The following is a 27,085-nucleotide window of genomic DNA, read 5'->3' as shown; positions in this document are numbered from 1 at the left end:
ACCCATTGCCCCTTGTCCTATCATTGGTTGTCACTGAGAAGAGCCTGGCTCCATCCTCCTGACACTCACCCTTTACATATTTATAAACATTAATGAGGTCACCCCTCAGTCTCCTCCAAGCTAAAGAGCCCCAGCTCCCTCAGCCTTTCCTCATAAGGGAGATGCTCCGCTCCCTTCATCACCTTTGTGGCTCGTGTAGAACAAAGTGTCATTTCCAGAAATATGAAAGTGTCTAGGAGGAGTGATAAATTGCATTAAGATTTGTTTGTCAAAATATTTTTTTTCAGTGAACAGTGGCATTTGCATCAAAATGCGAAAGGGCTGTTTTCTGCTTAAGATGTTAATAAACATAAGTGTTTGCACAGCCAAAACAATTTCTGTTGAAATCTTACAAAATGCTTTGAGCTTTAATTTTCGTAGAAGAGGCAGAACATGTTAGTGAGAAATTAAACAAACAAAAGCCACCACCGACCACTCAGTTTTTTTGAGGAGGAAAAAAAATATATTTGGGATTTTAAAACTGCCTCAGGATGCTTGGGAGGAGGTGAGGAAAGTAGCTGAATCTTTTGCAGCTCATGGGTCGTCAGCTGAGGTAAAGTACAAGATTTGTGTGGTGGCTTTTCCTTTATTTCAATTTTTCATTCTTTGCTTTCCTTCCTACTTGCATCTCAAGCGCTGAGGAGGAAATTAAATCCTGAAATTGAAGTAATAACTGAACAACACTGCATTTGTACAGGAGAGACTATATGACCACAGGGAAAAGAGCCTCAGTTGAAACAATGCTATTTCTAGATTTTTTGCTGTGATACCTATGATGAATCTTTCATTTTTCACATTTAGTTTTACTCTTTGTTATTCTTTTGTGGCAGCAGGTTAATTGCTAGCCTGGCGGTGGAAAAGTCTCACTTGTCACGGAGCTGGTGGTAGCAGAATAAGAAAGCAGAAAATAAAAGGAAAGCTCAGAGTACTGTTCTGTATCTGCACAGTAGCTGATTCCAGTGAAATTACACTAGTTTTGCAAGCATTTAAGGAGAAATTGAACTCAAGTTTTATGTCTTAAGCGTTTGCTGTAGGAGTCCAAATCATGGAAGTACTCACAGACATGTTCAGTTGTGTGCATGTGGGTGGTCCCTTTGGGTTCTATAAGGCTGACTATAAATATATTTACAATTACTTAATTTCTGAAGTAATTCCTAATGGCTTGATTTATTAAGTAATTCTTAATAGCTTAATTTCTTAGTGTGTTTTTGTTTTTTTTTTGTTACAGTTCAGGACTGTATAATATCGGTATTTCTTTACAATAAGGGAACATTGTTAACTCGTTTAGTTGTTTATTAAATTTATGCAGAAGACCAGAGTCAACATGGAGTATAAGGTATTTTGCTACATAGAGGGAGGCCTGAGCTAAAAGATGGTGTTTTACCCACGTTTCAAAGAAATGGAAGCTCTCATCTCAAGGCGTAGCTATGTATGAAAGGAAATACAGGAAGATGTTGGAAATTTGTAGGTAAATCGATAATAGAATCGTGTATTGCTATGTAATGTGGAAACACTTCTGCAGGCGGAAGGCTTTGCATTCTGCCAGCATAGATAACACCTCATAAAATGCTAGATAATATTCAGTGTGGCCAGATAAGAATTTGATACTTGCCCTCAAAAAACATCTTTCCTTGCGTGATATGGGAATCGTATTTCACGTCAATCAAGGACAGATGTAGCCACATTAATAGGAATCTTTGGGAACGCCTGAATAGTGGGATCTGCTTCTCTTGGTATATTTGCTTGACTCTGGGTAACATGAAAGGAGCTGTGACCTTGTTCCTGTATAAGTCTGTGCTCTTTGAAGAGGCAGATAGATTATGATTAGTTGATTACAGATGATAGCTTAGTCCATGATGATGCTTGTTTTTTTAAGTGTTGTCTGTATAGTACTTCATATTTTGTTGCTGTTTCCTTATTCTTGAAAAAAACTGTTTTGACGTGAGCAGCATGGAATGTTTTGTGTTGTCAGGCTCTTTTATTGTTCACTGTCTCTGATATTTCTGAAAGGTCAGACGTTTCAAGCTCATGTGTTAATAAAGCTCATTTTGGTGAACTCCCTTCACACTGTTGTGTGGTGTCCTGGTGCTGTTTAGGAGCTCACATGATAGAAAGCTCTATTAAACCTGGTGCTACTGCCTTATTTTTATGGGGTTGTGGGAGAAGATGAGTTTAGTTCTGTGTTTTTTGAATGAGGATTTCAAGGAAAAGGAAATATTGTTAGAATCTTTGAAGACATTGCCATTTTTTTTATCCCCAAAGCCAGTTTTGATTTCTTACCAATTCCTGAGCATGTTGTTTGAACTCGGGGGCTGAACTCAGAGGTAACACTCCTGTGCCTGGAAACAAATGTCCTATTCCTGGAGTCCTGAATATTTTGGGAAATGTATTTTATTATAAATGTCTGGACCAGTTGCAGAGCAATGACTTTAGAAATGTTGAATGCTTCTCAAGAGTTTTAGCCCTTCTGCTTTGGCAGCACAGAACCAAGTGTGGTGTTCTGCAAGTGCTGGGTTATCGCACGCAGTGACATGGTATGCTGCACGTGCGTGGGGGCTCTGAGCGGCAATACATCTGTGCTGCTTAGCAGCTGAGGAAAGCCTGCTAGATACCAGATGTGGGGGGACAAAAAAATCTGGACTGATCTGTAACTGCTCAACTCAGACTTCTAAGAAAGAAGAGGAGGAAGTGTCTGGAGACACGTGGATGATACTCCAGCATCTGATTTCAATGATCTTTGAATTGGACACGTCAAGAAAGTTGAAACTTTTTTTTTTTTTTAAATAAATGTATATTCAGCTCTGGTCTATCCACGGAAAAAGGAGAATGAGAATCCTACCCACGGACCTGACAAGGGAGGGTTTAGACCGATGTTCCAGGAATGCCTCTCTGCAATGTAGTTCCTGATGGAAGGGAGACAAGGTCACAGTGGGAAGCAGCTAGAGCGGCACACAGGAGGAAAAGCGGCTCTTCTACAACACCCCCTGGGACACCCTGCTTCCCCCTCTCCCTTTGTACATGCAGGCACCTAGACGCCCTTGATTTTCCTGAAAACAATAATAATTGGGCAGTATTTAAGATTGTGAATGTATCATGCAGTCTGTATGTCAGAAGTGTAGGCTGCCTATATAAAATCATAGCAGTAATATGTATCATAGTGCAATAATTTTATCGTATAAATTCCATTATTTAAATTAATAATTAACTTCCATATTAATAAGCCAACAAATCATTAAAAACTGTAACTGCAGTAATTGCTTTTTCAAAGCCACCTAAGGGAATGCAGTTTACAGTGACTTTTATTTTAGATGCCCGTGACAAAATTTGCTGTATTCTTGATAAATTTATCCTGGGTGTTCAGGGTAAATCTTACAGAAGATGTGACTGTAGGCGTTCATGTGTTGTGACTGTCGAGTGCTGGTGTTGCTCTGTGCTTGTTGAAGTGTCCCTGACCAGTGGCTGTTTGAGCTGTTAACTGGGAAACCTCTGTCTCTGTTTCCCTGTCTGGCCTACCAAGGGCTCGCATGGCCCTTGTACAGGATATTTTGTGGTTTTTGGTCTTTCAATAGAAGATCCTTTATTTTTACAGTACAGCGTGGGAAGCCTTTATTAATCACTGTAGAACTTTGTCATGCGTGTGTTTAGCAAGCAACTATATCTGTTTCTTCTGTAAACGGCACTAAGTTGCAGAAAAAATATCTTTTTTCAGAGGTAGCTGTAAATGGAGAGTAGAAAAATGAACAGGGTTTCACAGGTTTGCATCTTTGTCCTTGTTATGAATGTGCTGCCTCTCCCTCCTACATTAATATATATATGTGGGACTGAAATAGGCAGTACCACTTTATTTAATATTTTTAGCAAGAACCAGAATTTTTGTCTTTGATCAATAGGGTACTGAAGATCTATCAAATGCTGTTCACTAATGATAAACAATATAAAATAAAAATGATAAAAATAACGTTGATATGAAATGGGATTTTACTGTTTCCTCGAATACTGAATTCCATTATTTCAAAGTTTTTGCACGATTTAATCATTTTATGTGCTGATTAATATAATCCAAATTCCTTTCAAAAACAAATGTATATTTTAAAGATAGCATGGTAAATTACCTTTATACTTACAATTTCACACAAAATGTTTAATCCCAGTTTAGTGGATTTCAGTCTATTTCCAGTTATATAGTTCGCTGGGGTAAGCAGTATGAATTTAGCTGGTTTTTGTGTGTGTGTTTGATACTTCTACATTATTCAGTAGCTAAAGCCAAATGAATGGGAAATGGCAAAATTTAGGGTGGGAAGATGTTTTTGTTCTTTGAGGAGGGCATACAGCTGTAAGAAGAATAGTCTTGAGTTAGGGATTGATGGAGTTAAGAAAGCTGTTCCAAAATGTGACTGCAACAGAGATGAAAGACATTCTGTGGTATAAGGAGATAGGGAGTTAGAGTGGGAAAGAGCATGATGAATGGTCTGCAAGAGTGGAGGAGATTAATTCATAGAGGCTGAAGGAAGCAAATCCATGGAGGATACTGAAGATGTGAGAGGGATGATGTGTGGCGATTTACTTTTGCCATTAATCTGTGGGTAATGTGTTTATTGATCGAGAGAGACCCCTGAAACCAAGCGTCGGAGCATCTCATTGGGGGACAAATTTTAATATTCCTAGTTGGAGAAGGACTTTCCTTTCTGAGCTGCCCCACTGAAAAGAACAGGATGATTTCTGTAGCAAAGGATTCAGTCTGTAATAAATTTTTTCTTTGTTTTCTCAGGTTAGTTGAAATAGGAAACAAGTCCCAGATGCTTAAGTACTATAAGCTGAGTTGTGTGCCAGTGTTCCAGGGAGTAGGAAGTTTTTGAGGTTGTATTTGTCACTGAGATGCAAACTTTTAAGATCTCAATTGCAAATCTTGTCTAAAAATGTTAATAAGCAGTGTTTTCAAAGATGCTGCAGTTTGCTGAGCCAAGTGCTTTTTGAAATGTTTGCTATTGCGCTCTCATACAAAAATATGTAACTAAAACAACCCACTGCTCATCCATGCAATATAGAGACTTTTAATATGCCACTGATATATTTGATTCAGAGATCCTACTGTTGTCCACCTTAATTGCTTCAGTTAGCTGAACACCAGGTCTGGTTTGTGTAGACTCGAATTTAAATGTGCAAGTTGTCTCATGCAGTAGAGTTTTACAGTTGAATATCAGCCCAGATTATATAGAGACTGGAAAACATAATGACCTATGTGCTTGGCATCCCCTCTTGACTACTAGAACAATGTGAACACTGTTTAAATGTATGGCTGTGATTAAATATAGAAATTAAAATCTTAGTTTAGGCATAGTAGCTACTTAAGCACACCGCAATCTGTCACTGCAAATAGTAATAGCACTATGTGAGAAAAGGAGCAGAAAGGCAAGTGAATCCATATGCTTAAACACAAAGTTCAGGAGGTTATTTGAGCAAAAGAAATATCTGTCAGAAACTGGAAATCCAACACTAGTGAATCCTAGAGACAGAGACGCAGTCCAGAGTGGGCAGTGTGAGAAGGAAACCGAAAAGCCTCAAATGGAATTTGAAGAGCAAAGAGTCAAAGACAGAAAAACAAACAATAAATTCTTGTGGTATATTGAAGATGGGAAAGACTGTGAGAGATTGGGCAGGTCCCCTGGGCCTGTTACTCTATACCCTGGAGCTGTCAACTGCAGGGCTTCATGTAGCTTTGTGTGAAGCATCTGATGCTGCTCTGTGCTATCAGACCTGGGACTGGATCAATCTGCAGTTTTCCCTGTGTGGCAGCTCCCTCATGATGATTGCTTTCTGTCCCAGAAGTCCATGCCATCCTGTCCCAGTTAACCACAAGATCCAAAAATACATTCTGAGTGTTCCCTGAATATTTCTGTGATATTTTAGCAGCTTTCAGCTAAATCAAATGTCAGATTTTGAGGACTAGTGGGTATATACTTTTGCAAACCTCAAGGTCCCATTGTCATATCAGGCCTTTTGTCTCTAGGAAGATGTAGACAGATGTTTGACTTGGCCAGTGTGACAGACTGCTTGGCTACTGTACTGTGTCTGAATAGTGTAGTTGGGATCGGGAAATGAATGCTCAGATTGCTGTAGAGAAATGTGTAATGTTCATGAACTTACTGTAAGAATCAACGTTAGCTGAAGTATATTAAATAACTCCAAATTTCATAAGGCTTGTAGATATGGAATTATTCTGTTCAGGATCAGATTAAGGGCTCCTATGAAGTTCTCCTTTGCCATGCTGACATCTCTGCTTCCATAATCATGTTGAAATTCCCCAAGTAGCAGATCTATACCTGGTCTCTGAAGAAAAGATTGAAAACCAGTCCTGAAGGTCATATCCTCTAAATTTGGAAAGCCCTTTACCTGCTGCCACTTCTGTTTTAATGGCTTGTGTCTCCTGCTCTGTTAGGTTTCTTCTAAATTACTGCTTGGTGTGTTCTCTCTAGCAGTGCATCAATAAATTACAGTGCAAGCTTTTCAGAATTGGTGAATTTCCATTTCTGTGACACTTTGACAGTCTCTTGAATTGGTAAGCTTTTGTTTCTTACAGAACTTCCCTCTATGAGGTTGGGGGAGTTTTTCAAAGTGTTTTCAAAGTGCATATCTGCTTCTCCAAACGCTTCCATTTAAAAGCTGCAGGTAGCAGGACATCTGTTTGTTACCTGTCTGGTCATGAAACCTGTGTTTCTATTGTGTGAGGGTTGAGAAGTCAGAAGGGAGGTGCTCAGGGCAGAGCTCCCTTCTCTGGCCTCCTGTAGGATCCTGTGGCCAGGGCAGCACTGGGGAAAGGAAGGGTAGGAATGACACCTGGTTAGGATTTTTCAAGTCATTTCTGGCTCAAATAAATTTTCAGAAAGTTCTTCCTGCTCCTTACTTGCTTCAGTAACATCTACCCTCTTTTAATCTTTGTTCCAGGTGGGACATGTCTGTAGGAATACTGCTATCCCAGAGATACCTAATAACATCTCCCTTGGTTGGCAGTATTAGACTATGGGCTGGGCTTCTACCTGTAAAGCTGCCCAGAACCAGCAGTTGCTGCTGGTGTTAGGTGACATGTGTAGCAGGTCTTCCAGTAAAAAAGTACTGAACAGGAACTTCCAGAGGAATTTGCAGGTAGTTACAAATAATGTCTCTGCACTAAAACTGGTGAAATGTGGAAAACTTGAATGCAGTGGTCATGATGATGTTCAGGCATTGAGTGAAGTGACACGTGCAGGCCAGGGAGTGCTGTTGCAGGTGGTGAAATGGAGTAAGCAAAACCAAATGTGTTAGGGCATGATATTTCCACAAGACTGGAAAATTATTGGTCCAAAGCTGCTCCAGACGAGGTTAAGACTGGACATGAGGAAGCGTTTTTTCACTGACAGGGTGGTCAAACACTGGAACAAGGTTCCTAAGGAGGTGGTTGGTGCCCCAAGTCTGCCAGTGGTTGGTTCCCCAAGTCTGCCAGTGTTTTATAGGCATTTGGACAATGCCCTTAACATGCTTTAACTTTGGTCAACCCTGAGGTGTTTGGGCTGTTGGACTAGATATGATCATTGTAGGTCCCTTCCAAATGAGTCTAGTGTATTCACAAGGAGCTGGTTTATAACCTTTCCCAGAATAGATTGATCAAGTCAACATTTTTTTCTATGATCTTATGAAGAATGTCATTATACAAGATTGATCTGGAAGACAAGAGAAAACTCTTCAACAATTTGACATTTACAGAATGAGAAGGCAGGAGATTCGTCAAAGTCATTAAAGTGGCCTTACAGAATTAAAATGGTTTTGCAAAGTTAAGACCCTGTTTCAGAAATTCACTGTATTGCAGAAATGGGATAAACTTTGTGTATGCCAAAATACTTTTTTGAACTGGGTGTAAAATGCAGCAAATATGTTTTTCTTCAGGGCTCAGATTTTCTTACACATTATCTCTTACCCTCTCATTTTCAGTCCACCAGTAATTTCCTTATTTGGTTGGTTGGTCCTCTCTTGATTTCTTTCAGCACTTCTGAAGGGTTTGATCCCATCACAGGGTTATACAGGTAAAGTTTCATGCCAAAGGGTCTATCTTAAAATAAGCAATCAGTTCTGGGGCTTCAGAGAGTAGAACTTAAACAGTGCGAGGTGTCTATTAAAATGAATTTAAAGAGCCAGAAAAAGTGGAGGATCTACTTAATAATGAAAATCACTAAATCTCGTAATTTCTCCTAAAAAAAATCAACAAGATTGCTGTCAGAACATTTCACAGTGGTGATTGGCCCCCTTTTAAAATTTCATATTTACTTTTTTTTTTTGAAGGGACTAAGAATGCAGTACCTAAATGACTAGCATACAAAAGTGGTTTTTTATTGATTTCCGTATGACCTTGCAATTATAACATTTTAAGAAGATAAATTCTTCATAGACTTTGTCTTTAAGTGAAGCATCTGTTTGCTCCCCATATGTTCAGTGTTTTTAATGTAATATGAATTACACAAAGTTAGGACAGAACTGAATGATGAAAGTTGGCTGAATTTGTAGGACAGAAGAGAAGGTGATGGAACCGTGGAGCTCTCTGTACTTGCTGTTGGAAATGAAACTTTTTATGAGAGAATAAGAGCAACTGGTGGACTTGAGTGTGTTAGAACAATGTACTGTTAAAAAGCTGGGACTGTGCTATAGTGAAGTGAATGGCTGCATATTTGAAATAGTTTCATGATGCTCTTATTGTATGTAACATGTGTTCCTGTCACAGCTTTGAAGTGAAAGTTTGGGCTTCAGACCTGACTGAAGAAAGCAAGCTGGCAATAAGATGTTCTACCTGAGGGTGTTTGGAAGTATGGAGGCAGTTGCACAGGGGTAATAGATGGCAAAGTAAAATGCAGGTTATAGCTGCAGCTGCATACGTCATCTGTCATAAGCTGGTCCCTCAGTATCAAGGATGCTTGTGTCTCAAATGCCTTCCAGCTCTTTTCCAGTTTAGGCAGCTCCCCAAACCTCTTTGTAAACTGGAGCACTGAGTAATACTAGACAGGCTGTTCACAAGGGGCATGTGATACAAGCCGAATATTTTTCTTACGTGTGTCCAGTGTTTCCTGTAGTGTATATTGAGCTTTGCGTGTCAACCTCTTCTAATCCATCAACCTCTTAATTTATTTATATTTTCATTTTTCTAATTCTTTGTACCACTGCTCTGCAGTGCTGCTTGCATTCCTGAGACTTGCTCATTCCTAAAAGGCACTGCTGCCTTCATTGGGGCTTGTTAAGACTTTGATACTATTTATGTCTACCACAGTTTTGGTGCGTTAGTTCTGAATACTTGTTTGCTAAACTCCCTCTAAAGCTACCTGGAAAGGGAGGATCTGACGTGTAATTAGGAACAGCATTCTATTGCCGCAGTCAATCTCGGTTCCCTAGTTCATGTTGTAACACTGCTGTAGTGTAATGGCCAATTGGCTTTCATTATCAGATTGATTTATCTGCAACTCTTATTTTTGCCAAAGTCGTTGAGTAAAAGATGGCAAAACTTTGAACAGAACTGTAAAAGCTGCGTATATATGAGAGGTTTTAACAATCTCATATTAAAACTTCAGTATGACAGGTGTATGTGATAGTCTTTGACTCTCAATTTGAAGTATAATATTTCTGTAGTTGAGCTTCCATCACTATTGACCCATGTTTAACCAAAACACAGTATACAATGTAATGTACCAGATATCTGTAAGTAATAAAGGAAGCAATACAGCGATGAGTTCAATAATACAACATGAGAAAGTAGGAGAAGAAAACTATAATGCATTCCCACAAAAATCTGCCCTGCACTGAGATAATTGAGAACCTCAGTGGTCCACAGGAGGTAAAGCTTATGCTTTAATACCTTTGTGGATCATGGCCCAAGCTGAAAATGTATATTTCAGGCATAAAAATTGAGAGGACTGCTCCTTCTTGCGGAAGGACACTGAAAGGGAGCAAAAAAGTTCTGTCAGAGCTTTATGAAGCATTTTCCAAGAGTTCAGAATGCCGGAAAAGTGGACAAAATCAGTTGTATACACTTTTTAATATAAAATCAAACAGGTCCTGTGAGAAGGGAAAACCCTCTGAGTTCAGAGAATGGTCACACATAATGCATGTCTCTTACATTTTGGAAGTGAGGGCACACAAACAATTTGCTGAGGTGGGGATTAACATCTCGTCTTGTTGGTAAGCGATCTTAGGAGGCCCCTGCTAATGAAACGAACATCAACTGTTAAAGATACCACATCAATCACAATCACAAATAGATTTTTATTTTATTGGTAGCGGTGCTCGAAGGTCAGCAAGCCCAGAGGGGAAACAGTTGCTCACTTTAACAGCCTCGCAACTCCCCAGGAACTCAAAGTTCAGAACTATTCATGGGAGCTTTTTAATAGGTTGTGTGACTTGGGCTGCTCCTTCAGTCAAGTCGCTTAGATCCAAGCCAGAAAGCTTAATACAGAGGAATTTGAGATAACAAAGCAAGTCTATGAATTCTTCAGAAATATTTTTTAGCCTGTACTTGTTCTCTCTTACAAAATGCATCTGCTGCTGCTACTCCTGCAGAAAAAAAGATGTACTGAATTGTGATAGGAGCACAAATAGACTTAGGGAATCAATCAGCAGGCATGGAGTTGCAATTGTGCAGCTTCTCAAATTTAAACAGATTCCGTGATCTTGTGAAGCCCTGCTCATCTCGGAAGGTGTCTGGGTATGTGTGGCAATGTCGAAATATGGTGTGAGAGTAACTTTATTTTGATCAAGGGCTGCACACTTTCTGCACATAAGAAGTTTCATTTATTTGGCTTTTGGTCTTCATTGGTGTATCTGGGACTTGTCTTGTAAAATCTTTGTAGTCAATGTGACTGGAAAAACTTAGCTTCATGTATTTTAAGGAAGGAATTTTGGGAGAAAAAATAGGTGTGTTGATTTATTAGTGCTAACAGACCTTATGTGCTTTCCCTTAAGAATAACTGGAGCTAGTTCCCCACAAAGATCTGGTTAGCTATCAAATCACCAACATCTGTACTGCTGGCAGTGCTGACCCATATGTTGAACACATGCCAGTTGCTTTACCTGATGGAACTTGGAGGATAAATTGAGGAGAAGCTCTTTACCATAAAGAAAAACATGTTCTGTTTTAATAGGATTATTTTAAATATTGATCCACCTTTAATTTTCCCATCAAGAGAGGCTTTGGAAGCATGCGAATCTTTTGAAAGCAGCATCCAGAGTATTTTCTTAAATTTATAGTGATTGGGATTCAGTGTCTGTTGACATCAGTCATAGGAGCATTTTCTACTATTTTTCTTTAGTAGTCTACTGAAATTCTTTGGACTGTGATACAAAGTCCATGAACAAGGTCAGTTTCTTCAAGCAAACCTGTTATTTCAGTTACTTTATGGTGTTATGATATCAAATGTTTGCAAAATAAACTACAACACTAGAGGGCCAAAAATAAATGTTGCAGGGAAAGTTTTTTTATTTTTAAGCATTACTTGCCTGGATCTTTTATCCAAGGCCTTTGCCTTTAATTTAGATGACTATATGCTTTTGGTGCACGATGGCAGAGCCCAGTGGCCTTGGGGACCATACCTGAAGCATTTAGCAGCCTGCGGCTTCTCTGGGGGACGATACCAAGGGGTGTTTACAGCTGAAATTGGGGTGAGGATACTGCATGCTGGTATGTCACTAGTTTTGGTAGATAGTTGTTGCCCAAGGATCTGAAAAAACGCAAAAGTCACTGAATTAAACCATTCACAGAAGATAACTTGCCTCTGCACCAAGATTTACCTGTTGGACTTCTATGTTTTCCGTACATTATTTTGCAAAGGCTTCCCAATGTACACTAGCCTGAGAAAGAAGGGTGGGTAAAGTTAGTAGGTTCACAGTACTGGGAAATGAGGTTGATGTTACCTAATCCAGAATCAAAAGAACCAGCCGAAAGGCTGTGTGGCCTGTGCTTTTGAACACATGAGCAGTACAGAGGGACTGGGAAGCCTCTGTCCCGCGTCTGACCGCCCTGGGGAGTGAAGAGCTGGGGGTGCGGGCACAGGAGCCGCTCCAGCTGGCACCGCGGGTCAGAGTGCTCGCTGCGGAACACACGGGCTGTGTCACTGCTGTCCGCCGCACACGGTTTTGTTTTAAAATCATTAAGAACTACAGATGTAATTTGAATTTTTTAAAAGGAGGATTTTTAGTCTTAATTGTGGAAATCTGATGTAATTTCTTGTAGTTCTCTGTTAGTACTTAAACAAGGGAAAAAAAGGAAAACAACCTCCCCACACAACTTTAATCTTTGTGAAGCTAATCCTGTCTCTTGTAGCTATTTTTCTCTTAGATTTTTAGAAACGGGTTGTAATGGACCACCTAACTATCTCAGCTGGAAATTATGAAATAGTTCATGACCTTCTGAAATAAACGTATTAGTTTTCCTACTGCAACTTGAACTCCTTAATCAGTGTTGAGAAAATTATCTCTAGAGACTCCTGTCTTGTTGCTTTTCTGCTAATGAAAAGACTCCCAGAAGAATGAAAAGACTTTTACATCTTCTGGCTTTCTCTTGATTGACTCATGTTTTTTTTTTTTTTCTTCTAAACCAATGCACATCTTTAAAACTGTTTTATACTTTCCTTTCTGGATAGTACTTAATACACTAGCAATACACAAAGAAAATATCTCAATTTCTTCTGTGTCCCAAAGTTACTGGCAACCTTGAAGTGTGTCCCTGCCAGGAAACATGAACATGCAGTGAAGCAGTGTACCAGAGATAAGTTTTAGAATGTCATTGGTACTCTGAACACATCTGGATTCTCTATATGTTATATTTTATAATTCTCCATAGGTAACATCCTAGTGCTCAGTGCCTTGTGGATCATCGTCATTAGAGTCACTGTGTAAGTCAAGCAACAGCGAGAAGTCTGGTGTTTCTGGCAAGCCCCACTTGCTTGCTTTCCAAGCCCAATTGTGTCAAATACACAGCATTTGAGCTCCACCAGACCACCAGCACAAGCGCCTTCCCTTTCTCTGACGATGGCATCTGTCCTGCTCTGCTGTTGGTACCAGGCACTGTGCATAGTTGGCACAGCTTCTACTTCCTCTATGGTTTTTGTTTGCAGGAAGGCGGCAGAAACAATTTTTGACCTTGTTTTTTCTGATTTTTTTATTTTTTTCTGAAAAAAATTATCCTCAAGGAGTGTAAAACAGCACTATCTCTACATAGCCACCTTTTGCTTGTACATTAGCTGTGTCCCCACCTAATTGCATTTTGGACTTCCTGGTTTTCATGTGGTAGTAGTCCACAGTTACTATGACTCCTGAATGCGTTTACGCATATGTACTACACGTGTTGTTGTTTGACTGTTGTCATTACCCTTACCTAGGGTAATGCAGTTAAGAGTGTTGGGTTTTTTTTCACTCTGTATAGACCCAGGACATTCAGTGCGATGATAGATGACACACTGGCTCCGGCCCTCAAGCCAGCCCATATTGTGGTTGTGAATGCGCAGAGATTCTTCCATAAGTCTGTTCTAGTTCTGGAAACTACACTGTATGCACTAAGTATCTCATTCCAAAAGCACTTGTGATAAAAGTAGTTTGGGAAACCCAAAGGAAAGCAGCACCCTTTTATTCTATCCATCAATCTGTGGGAAGAGATTACCTGAAAGACTCAATCCTAGAGATTGCAATGGGCTGTTGCCTTCATTTATAAATCAGCGCTGTGCAAGTGTGTGCAGTGCAGTGATTCGCAGCACTGAAAATGTTTACACGTGTGGGAAGGTAATTGCTATGGACATAGAGAAAGAATGAGGTAATTGTTGCACCATCTCCCAGTGACAGTGGCATTTTTGTGTCAGTGTGTGACATGTGCGTCACCAGGGCCAGGTACCTCCCTGGCCATCCTGGGGTGCAGGCATGCCCTAACACTACCGTGAGCTCCAACTTTGGTTCTGGATTTTGGTAACAACCATGTGAGTTTTGAGAAGTGCACAGTCGCTTTAATAACCAAACTGCTACACATTAAAAATTGTTGAAAGTGTCTAAGACTTTGGCACTGAAGTTTCTGCTCATTCAAAAGGATTGCAGCCATATATACCAAGTATCTTTTCTGAAGAGACCGAACTGAGGACAGTCTGCTTTTCAGAGCCCAGTATAAATCTTGGCTAGCACCATGCAAGCCTTGCATTGCTGGGCCAACACAACTTTTGGGTGTGACTGTGTTTTTACAACAATACTCAAACATGTGGAAAAGAAACAAACCACAAACAACTGACCCCACAGCAAGAACTTTACTTGAAAAGATAGTGAGGGTTTACCTCATCCCATAAAGTGAGGATTCAGAGTTAATTTAAAAAAAAAAGTTCAGGCTGTTGTTTATTTTTACTGGAAAGCTTCTTTATTTTCTAAGGAAAAAAAAAGATGACTTTTCAGTTCACTATGCATTTTTGCATCTGTGCACAGGCTTTTAGCCTGAAAAATAAAAGCAGATGCTTTTTTATGTGGCAGAAACTTTGTTCGTTTTAACAGTTAGATCAGATCCACAGAAACAAGCTACGTCGCTTAAGTTAGGTCTGTCGTGAAAGAAGTGTTGTTGGTTACAGAGTTGTCATTCAAAGCTATTTTGTAAGTGCTTTGCACTGTGTTCCATGTTGGGAACCGTGTGCTACTTGCTGTAGCCAGTCATCACTGTTGATGTTAGTGATTGATCAAATAAATCAGATAACATCATTTTTGCTCTGGCTGTTAAACCCCTGAGGAACTTCAGAGATAGTCATAGTTATGTGAAGAACCTGGCTATCTACAAATATGTAACTGCTTGTGTGGTGTGTGTTGTTTTTCTTTCTATCTTTATAAGTTAATTGTCCTTGGAAAGCAAATTAAAGACATAAGTAATGTTGTTGAAGCACAGCCATAGTTCTTTCTTCAGTTGTTTTGGCCCAACTCCTGTTAAAACTGTGAATTGATATTAATAAATAATAGCTGACAGGTTTGAACTTGGCAGATGTGAATTATATGAATCATCTTTTGAAATTCTGTTTTGACAGAAGGAGAGTAATACTGATGGCCACAGCTTTATAAAAAGTCCATCCACAGTCCTCAGGGCTTTTACTGCTCTCCTAGATCATCTTACTGTGGTGATGGTAGATGTCCATCAACCTTCTACTGCACAGATATTCCCAAAAACCTATTTGCTTTATTTGTCTGTCGGTGGAAGCCCAGTGGTGTCATAAAAGGTTAATACCACATCTGGTCTCCAGCTTTCTGCTGTTCGACTGATCTACTTTTACTTGAGACTACTCACTTTAAAAATGAGTAATTGCATCCTATAATTACAGGGTATAAAATAAGGTACAATTGCACTGAAATGCAGTGTACGGAAATAATAAACAGCTAAATTTAATTACTAGCTCATTCATTCTATTCACAAAATGTTTGAAGGTGAAATAAATAGCGAGCAGCTTGAAATCAAGTTATCAAACTATAGCTGTTTTTGTGAAGCACAACTTTGTTATTTTCTAGAAGTTCTTCCATATAGTGTTTTCATTAAAAACAGTGCAGGTATGGTTTGGTGCAGCAGACCGCAGAGCTTTCTCTTGTCTCTTTGATAAATACTTTTGCACCTGGTTGCGACTTTGTGTATATTGTTGTTTTGTTAATGATAAAGCCGAGGCTGTTAAGTCTGAAAAATGTGTGCGCTGTGCTTACAAATTCCAGCAATTTGTGGACGTTCTCCAGTACAAAGTCTACAGAAATCATTATTTGATTGCATGGCAAAATGACCAGAGCAGGACAAAGATTGCTGTTTCTTACTGGTTCTGTTGTTATTAAGGTATGTCCTAGGCTTATGTGTTTGCTGCTTCTTTTTTCCTTTGTATCACCAACCTGTCAAGCAGGGAACCTATTTTAAACTTGGTGGTGTTACTTCTATTATTGATGCTTCCAGAATCCAAAACTCACCAAAATAACCCCAATTTAATGGTTTCAGTGTTCATCAGTGTCAGCAAAATAGAAGCTGCATATTTCCTCCCCATCTCCCTGTACAAGATTGTATAGCAAAGAAGCTTAAGTTTAAAAGAAAAAAGTGTACTGTAGGACTGTTTGATTCAGAAAAGTGTGTGGGTTTGCTGGCTGGAGCAGCAGTCGGAGGGGGTGGTTGTTTCCTGTGTAATTGTGGGGCTGTGCCAAGACTGAAAGAATAGTTTTGTGCACGTGAAAACCACAAACGAGTTGAATTTTGCTGCCGAGATAGAAGTTTTCGGATGGTACTTAATGGTGTTGGTTCCTATTGCTGTTATTGGGAGTCAGTCTTCCAAGGGACCATTTGGAAATCGGTTTTCTGAAGTGTCTTGGCTTTGCCCACATGACCAAACTGAAATAGCAGGTCATCTGCTCTGAAACTCAAATTGCCTCAGGCTTTTTCATGGCCAGTGATAAACGTGGTGAGCTGCTGTCTGAGCTCCCAGCACAGGAGGATATTGCTAAGGAAACACTGTGTATTCTTATGCTCTGGAAGTCTTGTTGATAGAATTTTTTTGAAGGCCTTGCAACTTTTCATAAATTTTCTTAAGTTAAAAACAGTCTTAAATTACAGTTGGAGCAGAGCAGTGGGTTAAAGGATGATGGTAGTAGCTTGTAAATAATCCTACCCACTGATTTCTGGTTGATTGTGATTGTCCATATCTGTTGCGTACGGACAAAGGAGGAGGCACAGACTTCAACTTGGGCAGAAATTTCAATCAGCAGGTATGTGATGGGATATTTATCTGGTGTCAACAGCACAGACAAACTCATGGACAGACTGTTAGGTAATGACCTTGCCCCTATGCTCAGTAGTGGAAAGCTGATTTTTTTTTCTGTCTGATCTATATTCTTGAAGGACTGATTAGCTCTAAAGACATCATGCTCTCTCCTTGCTGTCGAGGTGAGCAAATTCAAACTTCCCTTTCCCTTTGCTTTCTTGCTTTTGAACCTGTTTTGCATTCCCTCTTGTGTAAAGTAGCTACAAGAGGTGAGTAGAAAGTGAGAGATGCTTCCACTTGCCCCAGTGTTTTGGAGCAAGCTTGCAGTGTTTCCTAAAAGTGTTGGTGTAGTGCCAACTATGATGTGATGGACATCATATTCCTATAAGACTGCGATATGGTTATTAACATGTTATTTCTCATCAGCTTCATCAAGAGCAAATGTGTTTATGTATAGAAAGACCGCCACCCTAAAAACAGTAAAATGCATGAAAAGCAGGGTATTAATAAAGAGCTTTGCCCCCCTACATTCAGCAGAATGATTCAGGATAAATCAGAAGGAAACTTCCAGTGCTTTACATTCTTTGTTACTATTGAAATGTCACAAAATAGAAATGAAGCTGAAAGCTATAAGAAGTTGTTTTCAAAGGCAACTTAATGAATGGATTTCAGGTTCTGCCTTTGCAAACATGACACTGTTTTTTTTGTGCACTTACATGCTTTTAAAAAGTGATCTTAAGAGCTAAAAATCTAGCTCATCTGTTCATCTTGTTTAATGATGCTTTTTGAGCACTCTTTGTTCTTATTACTTTAAATATGCTTAGAAATCATTGCTTATCCAAAACAGTAGAACTCTGAATTTTATAATTTGTGTCTCTGGTTGATGTGTGTCTGGGTGGGATTTTCTTCTGTTTACATTGTTCTCTACGCATCAGATTGCAAATAATATGTACTTAAATTTTACTGCTACGAAGTACTAATATGTTGTCCTTTATTTTGGCAAACCATAAAGATGCAGATGATTTAATGGACTTGAAAGCATTAAAAGGAGGCTATTGTTCAACGAACTGTAGCTTTCATTCATCCTGTAACTCTCTAATAAATGCAAGATGTTGAAGGGAAAGGAGCCAAATATTAGTGTGGTCCTAAGAGACCAAACAAATAATGGAGCTACTTAAATTTGTCATTCTTCTTTCATGATTACACTCAAATCTAAAATGTACACAGATGTTATTTCTGTATAGATAGCTTCAGTGTTTGCTTCTGCTTTTGGTTTATTGAGCATTGTTAAATCGGACCAGTAATGTTGGTAATATAATTTTTTCCTTTTTTCAGTTTTTTGTAAGTTTGTGGGATTTTAAAATTTCAGTTCCGTGTGCCTTCAGTTATTGCCAGTCATACGGAATTATTGATGCAGTGCGAGCCGTTGCGTTAGCAGGGTGGTCTCACCTTCTTGGTTCCGTGGGCAGGGCGCCAGCTCCGAGTCACAAACAGCAGCGTGATGGCCATGACAGGAACTTTCCTTTCACATCTGTGCCTTGTGGTTTGCTCTCAGTTTTATGACTTTGGGTTTTTGAAGACATGGGGGCTCAGACAATGGCCCCAGTCTATCTCTGTCTCAGCTGCTGCACAGCAGAAATGGTCCTCTGTGCACAGAGGTGTCTGCTGCTTGGATTGACTTTATTTTGGGAAAATGGTTCCCATGCTAACATCCCTGTGTGGGACCTGTGGAAAGAAAAGAATGTGGATTTGGACTGATTTGTAATCCAACAAGTGGGAAGTTGCTTGGCCTCTCCTAATGCTCCCCATCTGAGCCCTGCAGTTGCTTACAGAATGAGGATCTCAGTAGCTTGTGAAGGTCTGGTATAGCACAGGGAAGCAAACGAACTTTCTGTATGGCTGTCATATGTCAGCCCAGATCTTCTCGGGAAACTCCTATCTGTGTGTATTTCCCGAGACCACATCTACTGGCCTTCCTGCACTGTGACAAACGTGGGGTTTGAGATGAAGGCCTCCCTGAATGCCAGCTCGTGTACCACCACACGTGCACAGACTGAGTCGTTTTGTTGAGGCCTTTCCCTGAGGCTGCGTTGCCACTTATCTGGGAGCCTGGAAGAAAACAGTTCCTCAGAACACAGCATGGAAGATTTTTGTGGCTGGAAGTGCCCAATTTGTGTGGCAATTGCGCATTTTTGATTCTTGTCCTAAGGACAAAGCTGCAGAAGGGGCAGTGGCCTGGACACAGATTTGGAGAGCTGGTGCACCTGACTGCACTAAAATAGAAGTGACAGTGATTTAAAAACATAAGCTATTCCTGCTGAAGCGAGTTAGCATAAGTAATTAAATGCAGCGTTTACATGACATGAGGAACTCATCAAAGCTGCAGTTATAATACAATATTAGATATTTTTCCTTTGTACTCTTACTTAAAATCTGCTTGTTCTTTCCCTGAAAAGACCTCCAGGTGGTGAAAAAATAGAGTAAATATTTGGAAAATGCTGGCACGCCATTATCAGGCAGACTGATACATACCTCCTAAACCTGTTTCTCCCTGTAGCACTGTCCTTTAGCAGATTTCTTTAGCAGAAACACTTAGACTCTGCAGCATTTCTGACATACGGTGGGCTTAAATCAGAATTAAATGCCACTGAAGTCAAGGCATCAGGTTGCACCAGAGGAGGTTTAGATTGGATATTAGGAAAAATTTCTTCACAGAAAGGGTTGTCAGGCATTGGAACAGCTGCCCAGGGAAGTGGTGGAGTCACCATCCCTGGAGCTGTTTAAAAGACATATTGAAGAGGTTCAATATTTATTCAATGGTTTAGTGCTAGAGTTAGGTTATGGTTGGATGCAGTGATCTTTGAGGGTCTCATCCAACCAAAATGATTCTATGATTCTAAGTCAGTGGTGTTACACTGGTGCAAAAGCTGGTCTGAGATAAGTCAGGAATCCTTTGTGATTTTTATTGCATTAAGTATATAAAACGTAGCTGCTGGCTGGTTTGAGAGAAGTAAAACATCCTCTGTGTCAGGATGGATATATTTCTGTCAGAAGGAAGCCATTGCTCAAAACCAAGCTGTGCCATGCTTGTGATGAATAAGTACGGATGCTGTGTGTGCAAAGCAATGTTTTCCCATCTGTGTGTGCCAGACTGAGCGTAGTGGAATTTTTAGTGTATGTAAATGCGGGGAACCAGGCTGGAAGCTCAGCATGTGAACTGATGAGCTGCTTGGCCTGGCCGGCTCGGTGCCACGGCCAGAGCGGCAAACCCAGCGTGGCATCTGTCAGAGCTGGGCTGGGCTCCAGGACCTGGTTTTTCAAACAGCAGCAGTTGAGGTGTGAAGTTTCCAGAGGTGAACTGTATTTCATCAGCTGTGTTTGACTGTCACAAACATCTTGGTGGTGGTGGTGTCAAATGTTTTGTGAGCGCATGATGAACAGTTTGAGCAAAATTCTCCCCGTGGAAGGTGGTGTTGCCTGATTTATGTGGTGAAGTTACTGGTATGTTAGGTCAAAATCCAAAGCTGGCTGTTGTTTTGCTTTACCTGTAGTCTTAAAAAAGGGCTTTTGAGGAACACGACAACAAACTTTGTTCTCCACCTCCCTGTTTCAGTACTAAAGGAAGACAAAATACATAATGTTTCCATCAAATTCTGGATGATTTTGTTAAATTTGATTTCTGTTCAGAATAAATGTATTCACAATTTATAGTAGACTGTATGCTGCTGGTGGGAGGGTGGAACCCAAAGGCTGTGAAAGATGCTCAAATGTTTATCGCAGTGTGTGCTTAGCCTTAGAATTCAGCTTTTTGCGAGTTCATCAGTGTCTGATGTTTGCTGTATTTGACTGTACAGATGAGTATGTGGTTTTTCAGATAGTGGCAAACCTTGCTTGGGATTTAGAAACTCTATACAAGGTGCATTAAAAGCATGTAATGAATCACTTTAAAAACGTAATGCTAAGGTTGCCTGCTCTGTACAATCAGAACACAAGCTGTTCATTATTACAAAATCATTTGCCTGTGTGAAGCTCTGTTATATGTAATTAAAAGTCTAAGAACATCCAGCTGATCCAGAAATTAGGTTGTCTCAAACATCTATTAATGCCTTATAACAATGAAAAAAATGCTTCATATTTCCTTTGGAAACATCATTGCTAGAGTGCCTGCAAGCACCAGTCATTTTTTGTCTGTTTAGTGGTGGTGATAAGGAAACAAATGATACCTTATGGATATTTGCAGCACACAATCAGCAGACTCTTTTTTATGTACTATACTTTTAATGCTTGAGCCCTTTAGCGGGAGGAATGGAGCTATTCTATACCATCACAATTTTTTCTTATACAATGAAAAATAGATTACACTTAAATATTTTTGTTTCACACTTATCTCAGAATAATGCAGAATTTTATTTAATTGAATGTAGAATTTTCGCAGTTAAAAGGTTTGAAAATAAAATGCTACATGGTGTTTAGTTTACAACCCAGTATCCCAGGAAACTGCTGAAATCAGTTTCCTCGGGGTGTGTGTTACCATTGACTGTTCTGCTCTCACCTTTCTCTGGGGCTGTTATTTCTCAGGACAGTAAGGATACTTGCATGTTCAGAAATGCATTTAATTTAGTTTTTGGATAAGGAGGATGATGCCTGTAGTGCTGCCTTCAGGGGTGTGGAAGGTAAAGCAACAGCGTGAGCTCTGGTGGTGTTGGAGTCCTTGCTCCCATAATGCAGTGATGAGCTGAATATCCATGGCAGAGTGTGTGTAGATGGAGGAGGAAACTTCTAACACTTTTTAATGTTTAATATTTCTATTGCCTTTTTAGTATGATAAACAAAAATGGTATTTAGGTTTCCCCTAGAAATAAAAATAAATACATGGGGGTGATGTGGGAAACAGAAAATTTGTAATAATGCAGGAGCACACAGCTAACTGCACTACAGTTCAGGTTGTGTCAATATTTCCGCTATAAATCCAGTTTTCAGACTTTTTCAGTGGTAAAACTCTGCTTCAGTCAGAGACTTTACAAGGTGTTTCTATGCCTGAGGATGAACTTCCTTCTTTTTCAACTTAAGCATATCTGAATTCTTAATTTCTAGGATTTTATAAGCACTTCCAGAGTATTGGTTGCTGTAAAACCAGTGGGAGTGCTGAAGTGATTCTCTAGCGTGTATGTGTAAAATACTAATGATTTAATGTACAATGAGGTATGCGGCATTATCTATCTGTTCTAGTTAAATCACCCTTTGTGGTAAAGGGATTGTAATGCTTATCATAACAAGCAAGTTAGTTGCCCAGGGAGATGTAACAGGAAGGCACTGAGCAGGCTTTTCTACAAAACTTTGTGGTGTATGCTAATCTGGATTTACAGTGTTGTATCTGCTCCTTGGCTGAGCTGATCTTTAACTTGGGTTTGTGTTGCATTGCAGGGAATCACAGTGCGATGTTTGGATGAATGTAGAGTAGGATTAGACTGAAAACCCATGATCTGTCCAGACCTCAGGAGTTAAAAAGTGACAGGTCTCCTGCCTTGACTGGAACTACTCACCACCCAGAGATGTGCAAGAATGATTTATGTCAGAGGCTTTTTGTTGTACAGCAGTGCGAATGGTGTGCGTTACTGTCTCCTGTGTCATTAAAAATAAGCTTGAGAACTGATCCCTTCCTTGCCCCATCTATGAATTCTAGCATCGCAATCAGTGTTTTGGGTATATAGTATTTACCATATGCAATTAGAAATATGTTAACCATGACACTCTTTTTTTAAGCCACTCAAAAATTGCATAGTTAAGGGAGATATTGTTTTCCTGATTTTATAGTTATGTTTTGATTCATAGCAGACTTGATGTCAAGCTCTGCCCAACCATTGTCAGGTGTCCAGACCTAGCTGATGTTAACAGGGAGAGAATGTATTCACATAGCATCTTTCCTTCATCCTCAAGTTGTACTTTGTGGGAAGTGCCTCTCAGCCCCCCGCTCACATCACTGTGAAACAAAAGCCTCAGCTTCTGTTTGTATTCAGGTATCTCAAACCCTTCACTGAGCTGCTGTCTGGCAGCTTATCTAAAGTTGCTATTTGTGTGTCAGCTTTGTCCAGTGCTTCCTTCTAGCATGTGTTTACTCTGCATGTCAGCTCCCCGAATCATACAAGTATCTGTTCTAGAAATCTAGACTGATCGTAGGACATAACTGCCTTATACTTTTCCATTCTTGATGCATGATTTCATAGCCATAGATCACCTGAGGTGAAAAGCTAATACAACATTATTATTATGTTACTGAGGTACTATTTTCATAAACTATTAAGTTATCAAAACATTTCAAACAGTTACAGTTGAAAAATACAGCTGATGAATGAAGGTTAGTGTTTCTGTGCACAGATGAGATGTTATTCTTTGACGTTAATATCAATATGCAGTGTAGTCTTATAGCTTTATAAGAAGTTTGAACATGAATTTTCATGCTTTCATTAAATGTGGATATTTTATCATTATTATACAATCCTATTACTCCTTTGTCTCACAGTTCCAGAACTTGCATCCCATAAAAATTTTTGCCTATTCAAGTGTTCTTCTCCAGAGTTCTATATTACTGATGAAAGTTGTATTAACTATTAGCATATTCATATTGTGGATTTTGTGTAACTATTGATGTTCCTGTTCAGGACAATATCAGTTTTGTGACTAAGATGTCAGGTGCTTGCTTATTAACCTCTCTTTCTTTCTCTCCCCTGCCCCTTTTTAGAGGCCTTTGAGTCTTTGCTTCGCTTTGCTGAAAACCGCACAAGTTCCCTGTTTGAGACAGCATACAGACCTATGGCAAAAGAAGCAGCAGAGCCTGTTAAAGAACTTTTTACAGACATCTCTCTCTACATTCTGGGAGCAGAGACTACAGTGGAAAGTGCAGTACTACGGTTCTTTGACAGTCTCTTTCCTCTGGTGTATAGCCGGCTAATAAACCCAGGAATTACAGATTTATCAGAGGACTATACAGAGTGTCTACGACTTACAAGGCAAGACATAAATCCTTTCGGACGCTATTCTAAAAACATGGTCACAGAGCTGTCGAAATCTCTGTGGGCGAGCAGGATGCTGAGCCAGGCCCTCGGCCTGGGCATCGAGGTGATAAACACGACGGAGCACGCGGCTCTGACGAAGGAGTGCAGCCGGGCGCTGGTGCGGATGCAGTACTGCCCGCACTGCCAGGGCCTCACGCTCATCAGACCCTGCGCCGGGTACTGTCTGAACGTCATGCGGGGCTGCATGGCCAGCGTGTCGGAGCTGGATGCGCAGTGGAGGGAGTACATCTCCACTCTGGAGTACCTGGCGAACGAGATGGCTGCCTCGCATGATCTGGAAATCGCACTGATGGGAATCCGGAACTCCATCAATGAAGCCATCCTGCACGCACAGCTCAACGGACCTCAGCTCTCCGCTACGGTAAGTGCTCTCTAATTATTCACTGCTCCCATTTATCGCTTTCATTATTTGACGAATGAGCACGTAAACGAGTTGCTGTCTTTGCGTCACTTTTTAGTCTTCAACTAGATCTTTGTTTAATAGTCTGTGAAAACATTACAGAGAATTATATTGGGGTTCGGTAGAGTCTGCTTTGAAATGAAAGGGTTGGGGGGGAAGTTTGTTCCTTGAGAAGCAACCCCGTAAAGCAGATGGCTCTGGTTTGTCTTCAGGATTTTCTAAACAAAAAAATTTGGGTATGTTATGCTTGATATCAACAATGTATTTTCATACTCTAAACCATCTAATCCTGTAACTCTAGGAGCAGTGTTCCCCTGTGGTGTATGTGGAGACACTCCACTGGAATTGGTATAAGGGGTTAGAAGAGTTGGCTCCGAAGTAAAGGCAAAGACAATAACTGTTTTATAATTTTACGATCCCTTTACTTTTGTGTTGACTGAGACATCAGGAAGGTGGTAATGGTTTATAATGAGTACAAACGTTGGAAAAAGAGCATGAAAGAAATCAAACTTGACAGTGTTTATGTAAGTAAAGGATAAAAGTACACTCAAAGTGAATCCATTTTTGTAAGTGGTAGGTTAAGGAGTAAATAACTAAGATGGTAAAAGAGTATAATAAATAATAGCAGCATACGATTGGCAGGTGTTCTCTCAAGGTGTTGAAGATTAGATCAGAAGTTTTTGAAATGACTGATGACGCAGCTGACTACATCTGTACGAAGATTACCATGACTGCCAATGGGAATAAAGCAGCAGTGTCACCTTAAGCTGTCTAAAGACTACTCTCAAGACATTCAGATCTGGGTTTTTAGATAAAAAGATTTCTTGCAGAGAAGAAATGAGAGGGAAATGCACAGATCTAAAAATTTAATTTATGTGCTGAACTCTGATAATCATATTATGTGAGAGAAATACAGGGTGTTTCAAAAAGACAGCCCAAATTATTTAGTAATCCGATTTCAAATCGGGTCCATCTTTTTGAAACATCCTGTACTTCAAAGAGTCCACAGAAGGAAGCTATGGCAGAGGATATTCTAAACTAGGGAAGTATTTTAGTAGGAGAAAAATGCCTGTATGTTTGTAACCTTGCAAGATAGCCAATATCACAGCTCTCTTCAATTTAGAACACCTGACAGAACCAGAGACTTACAGTCAGTATAATATGTAGGTTATAAAACAATCCCTAACCATTTCTAGTGATCGGATAAAATTTTCACTTGATATTTGTAGTTATCTTATTTCACATTGCCTCAAATTCTCCTTTACTTTTCATCATCAGTCTACCAGTTTATCTGACATGCAAGGCAAACCATGAAAAGTTAAGAAAATATTTATTCAGGTTATTGAATGATGCCCAGGAGGCATGTGAACATGCATTGCAGGACAGCAGGTCTTCATCATGCTAATATCTAGTTGGCAGCATCATAAATTGTAAACCATAAAGTAGTGTTAAAGCTAGAAAACATAATGAACCATCTTTTTGCATCTGCTCTAATTTTCAATCAGATGTTACTTTTATGTGACTCTAGAAGGGAAATGAAAATCAAAGTACACTATGATATGTATTAGTTTTGTCTGACTGTAGCTAGATACCTCTTAAATCAGATGGCTTCGTTACTGAATACACAGAAGTAATTAGGAATGAACTTAAGCTTTCTGACTACTGGCAGCAAAAATGGACTGACAGATATTTCCTGCAATATATAGAGGATGTAACCAAATGCTAAAACATAATTCTGCATGCCATTTGTCAGCCCTGTGATGAATGTGCACTTGCTTGGCTTACTGACAGGGTAAAATTCATAATCCAGGTGAACATCAGATAATTACAGATGAAGTCTAAGAGCGTATTGCATATTGCTTTTGGCTGAAGTGGAAGTAGAATTCCGTCTGAAGTGTCTTGCAGGCAGAGAATTTTCTTTAATGATTATTCAAATAATTTTATTTGGGTCTTTCTCAGTTCCCTAGCAGTAACTTTTAAACATTTTCCTCCTTCCATTCAGAATGAATTGAGAAAGCGCTGTCGTGTTTGAATTTACATTAGTTCTTTATTTCCCTGAAGTTTGTTGTTTTCTCTCATGAGTGAAATCTCTGTGCACAGAAAGGTTGTGTTTTGGTTTAGGGACTGCTTTGTAGGGTAAGCAAATGATGCTTTCTGTTTGACAATTAAAAAGATACGCCGGTGTGTATTATCTTCAGTCTTCTAGCTTTCTCAGTTGTCAGCAGGGTAAGATTATATTTTGAAGACTGAGCATGTTCCACTATTTGAGCAAGCATTGAGTCTGATACTGATTTAAAACTTTACTGATTAGTTACAGAGGATAACCATTATTTAGAAAATTGAGCCTAATTAAGCTGCATTTCCTCCTCTGAAGAAGCGGAAAGGAGTTCAATCTGCAGCCGGGGGATTTCCAGCTGGGAGGCGGCTTCTCGAAATCAGAGGCTTGATTCTCGGTGACACCAGGACCCTTTTGGGCCATGCTGATGGGAGTTGTGTTTATTGTTTGCTTTACTTACAGGAAAACTTTGAGAAAATGAGATACTTTCTCTTTTCCCTTCATAAAAACGTAGAGACCTTTTTCTGTTCACGCGTATGCTCTTCGAGTTCTGCAAAAGTGGAAATGTTTAACTCATGTACAGTTTCCATTACAAATGCTGTAATTGGTTTCATTCAATTATAAGTAATCTATGGAAAACTCATTCAGGAAAGCAGAGCACTCCTAGCAATTTTCATTTATCCTGGGGCAGCCTTAATTACTGTACCTGCCCTTTTAGGAAATGTTTTACATTTTTTAATAGGCAATATGGCTAAAAATTAGAGTTCTTTTTTAG

General features: G+C 39.7%; 1 protein-coding gene across 6 annotated transcripts in view; it reads left to right on the top strand.

Moving 5' to 3' along the window:
* Positions 1-27,085, top strand: part of LOC102084468 (glypican-5) — a 442,035-nt gene that overhangs the window by 101,352 nt on the left and 313,598 nt on the right. For all 6 annotated transcript variants that reach the window (XM_065074303.1, XM_065074305.1, XM_065074304.1 and 3 more), the window contains exon 3: positions 23,521-24,215. In XM_065074303.1, coding sequence (XP_064930375.1) covers positions 23,521-24,215 — 695 coding nt within the window. The remainder of the gene's footprint in view (positions 1-23,520; positions 24,216-27,085) is intronic.

The sequence above is a fragment of the Columba livia genome, chromosome 9 (assembly GCF_036013475.1).
Source record: "Columba livia isolate bColLiv1 breed racing homer chromosome 9, bColLiv1.pat.W.v2, whole genome shotgun sequence".
Lineage (NCBI taxonomy): Eukaryota > Metazoa > Chordata > Aves > Columbiformes > Columbidae > Columba > Columba livia.
The sequence above is the reverse complement of the archived record's forward strand: the minus strand, read 5'-3'. Positions and strand labels throughout refer to the sequence as shown.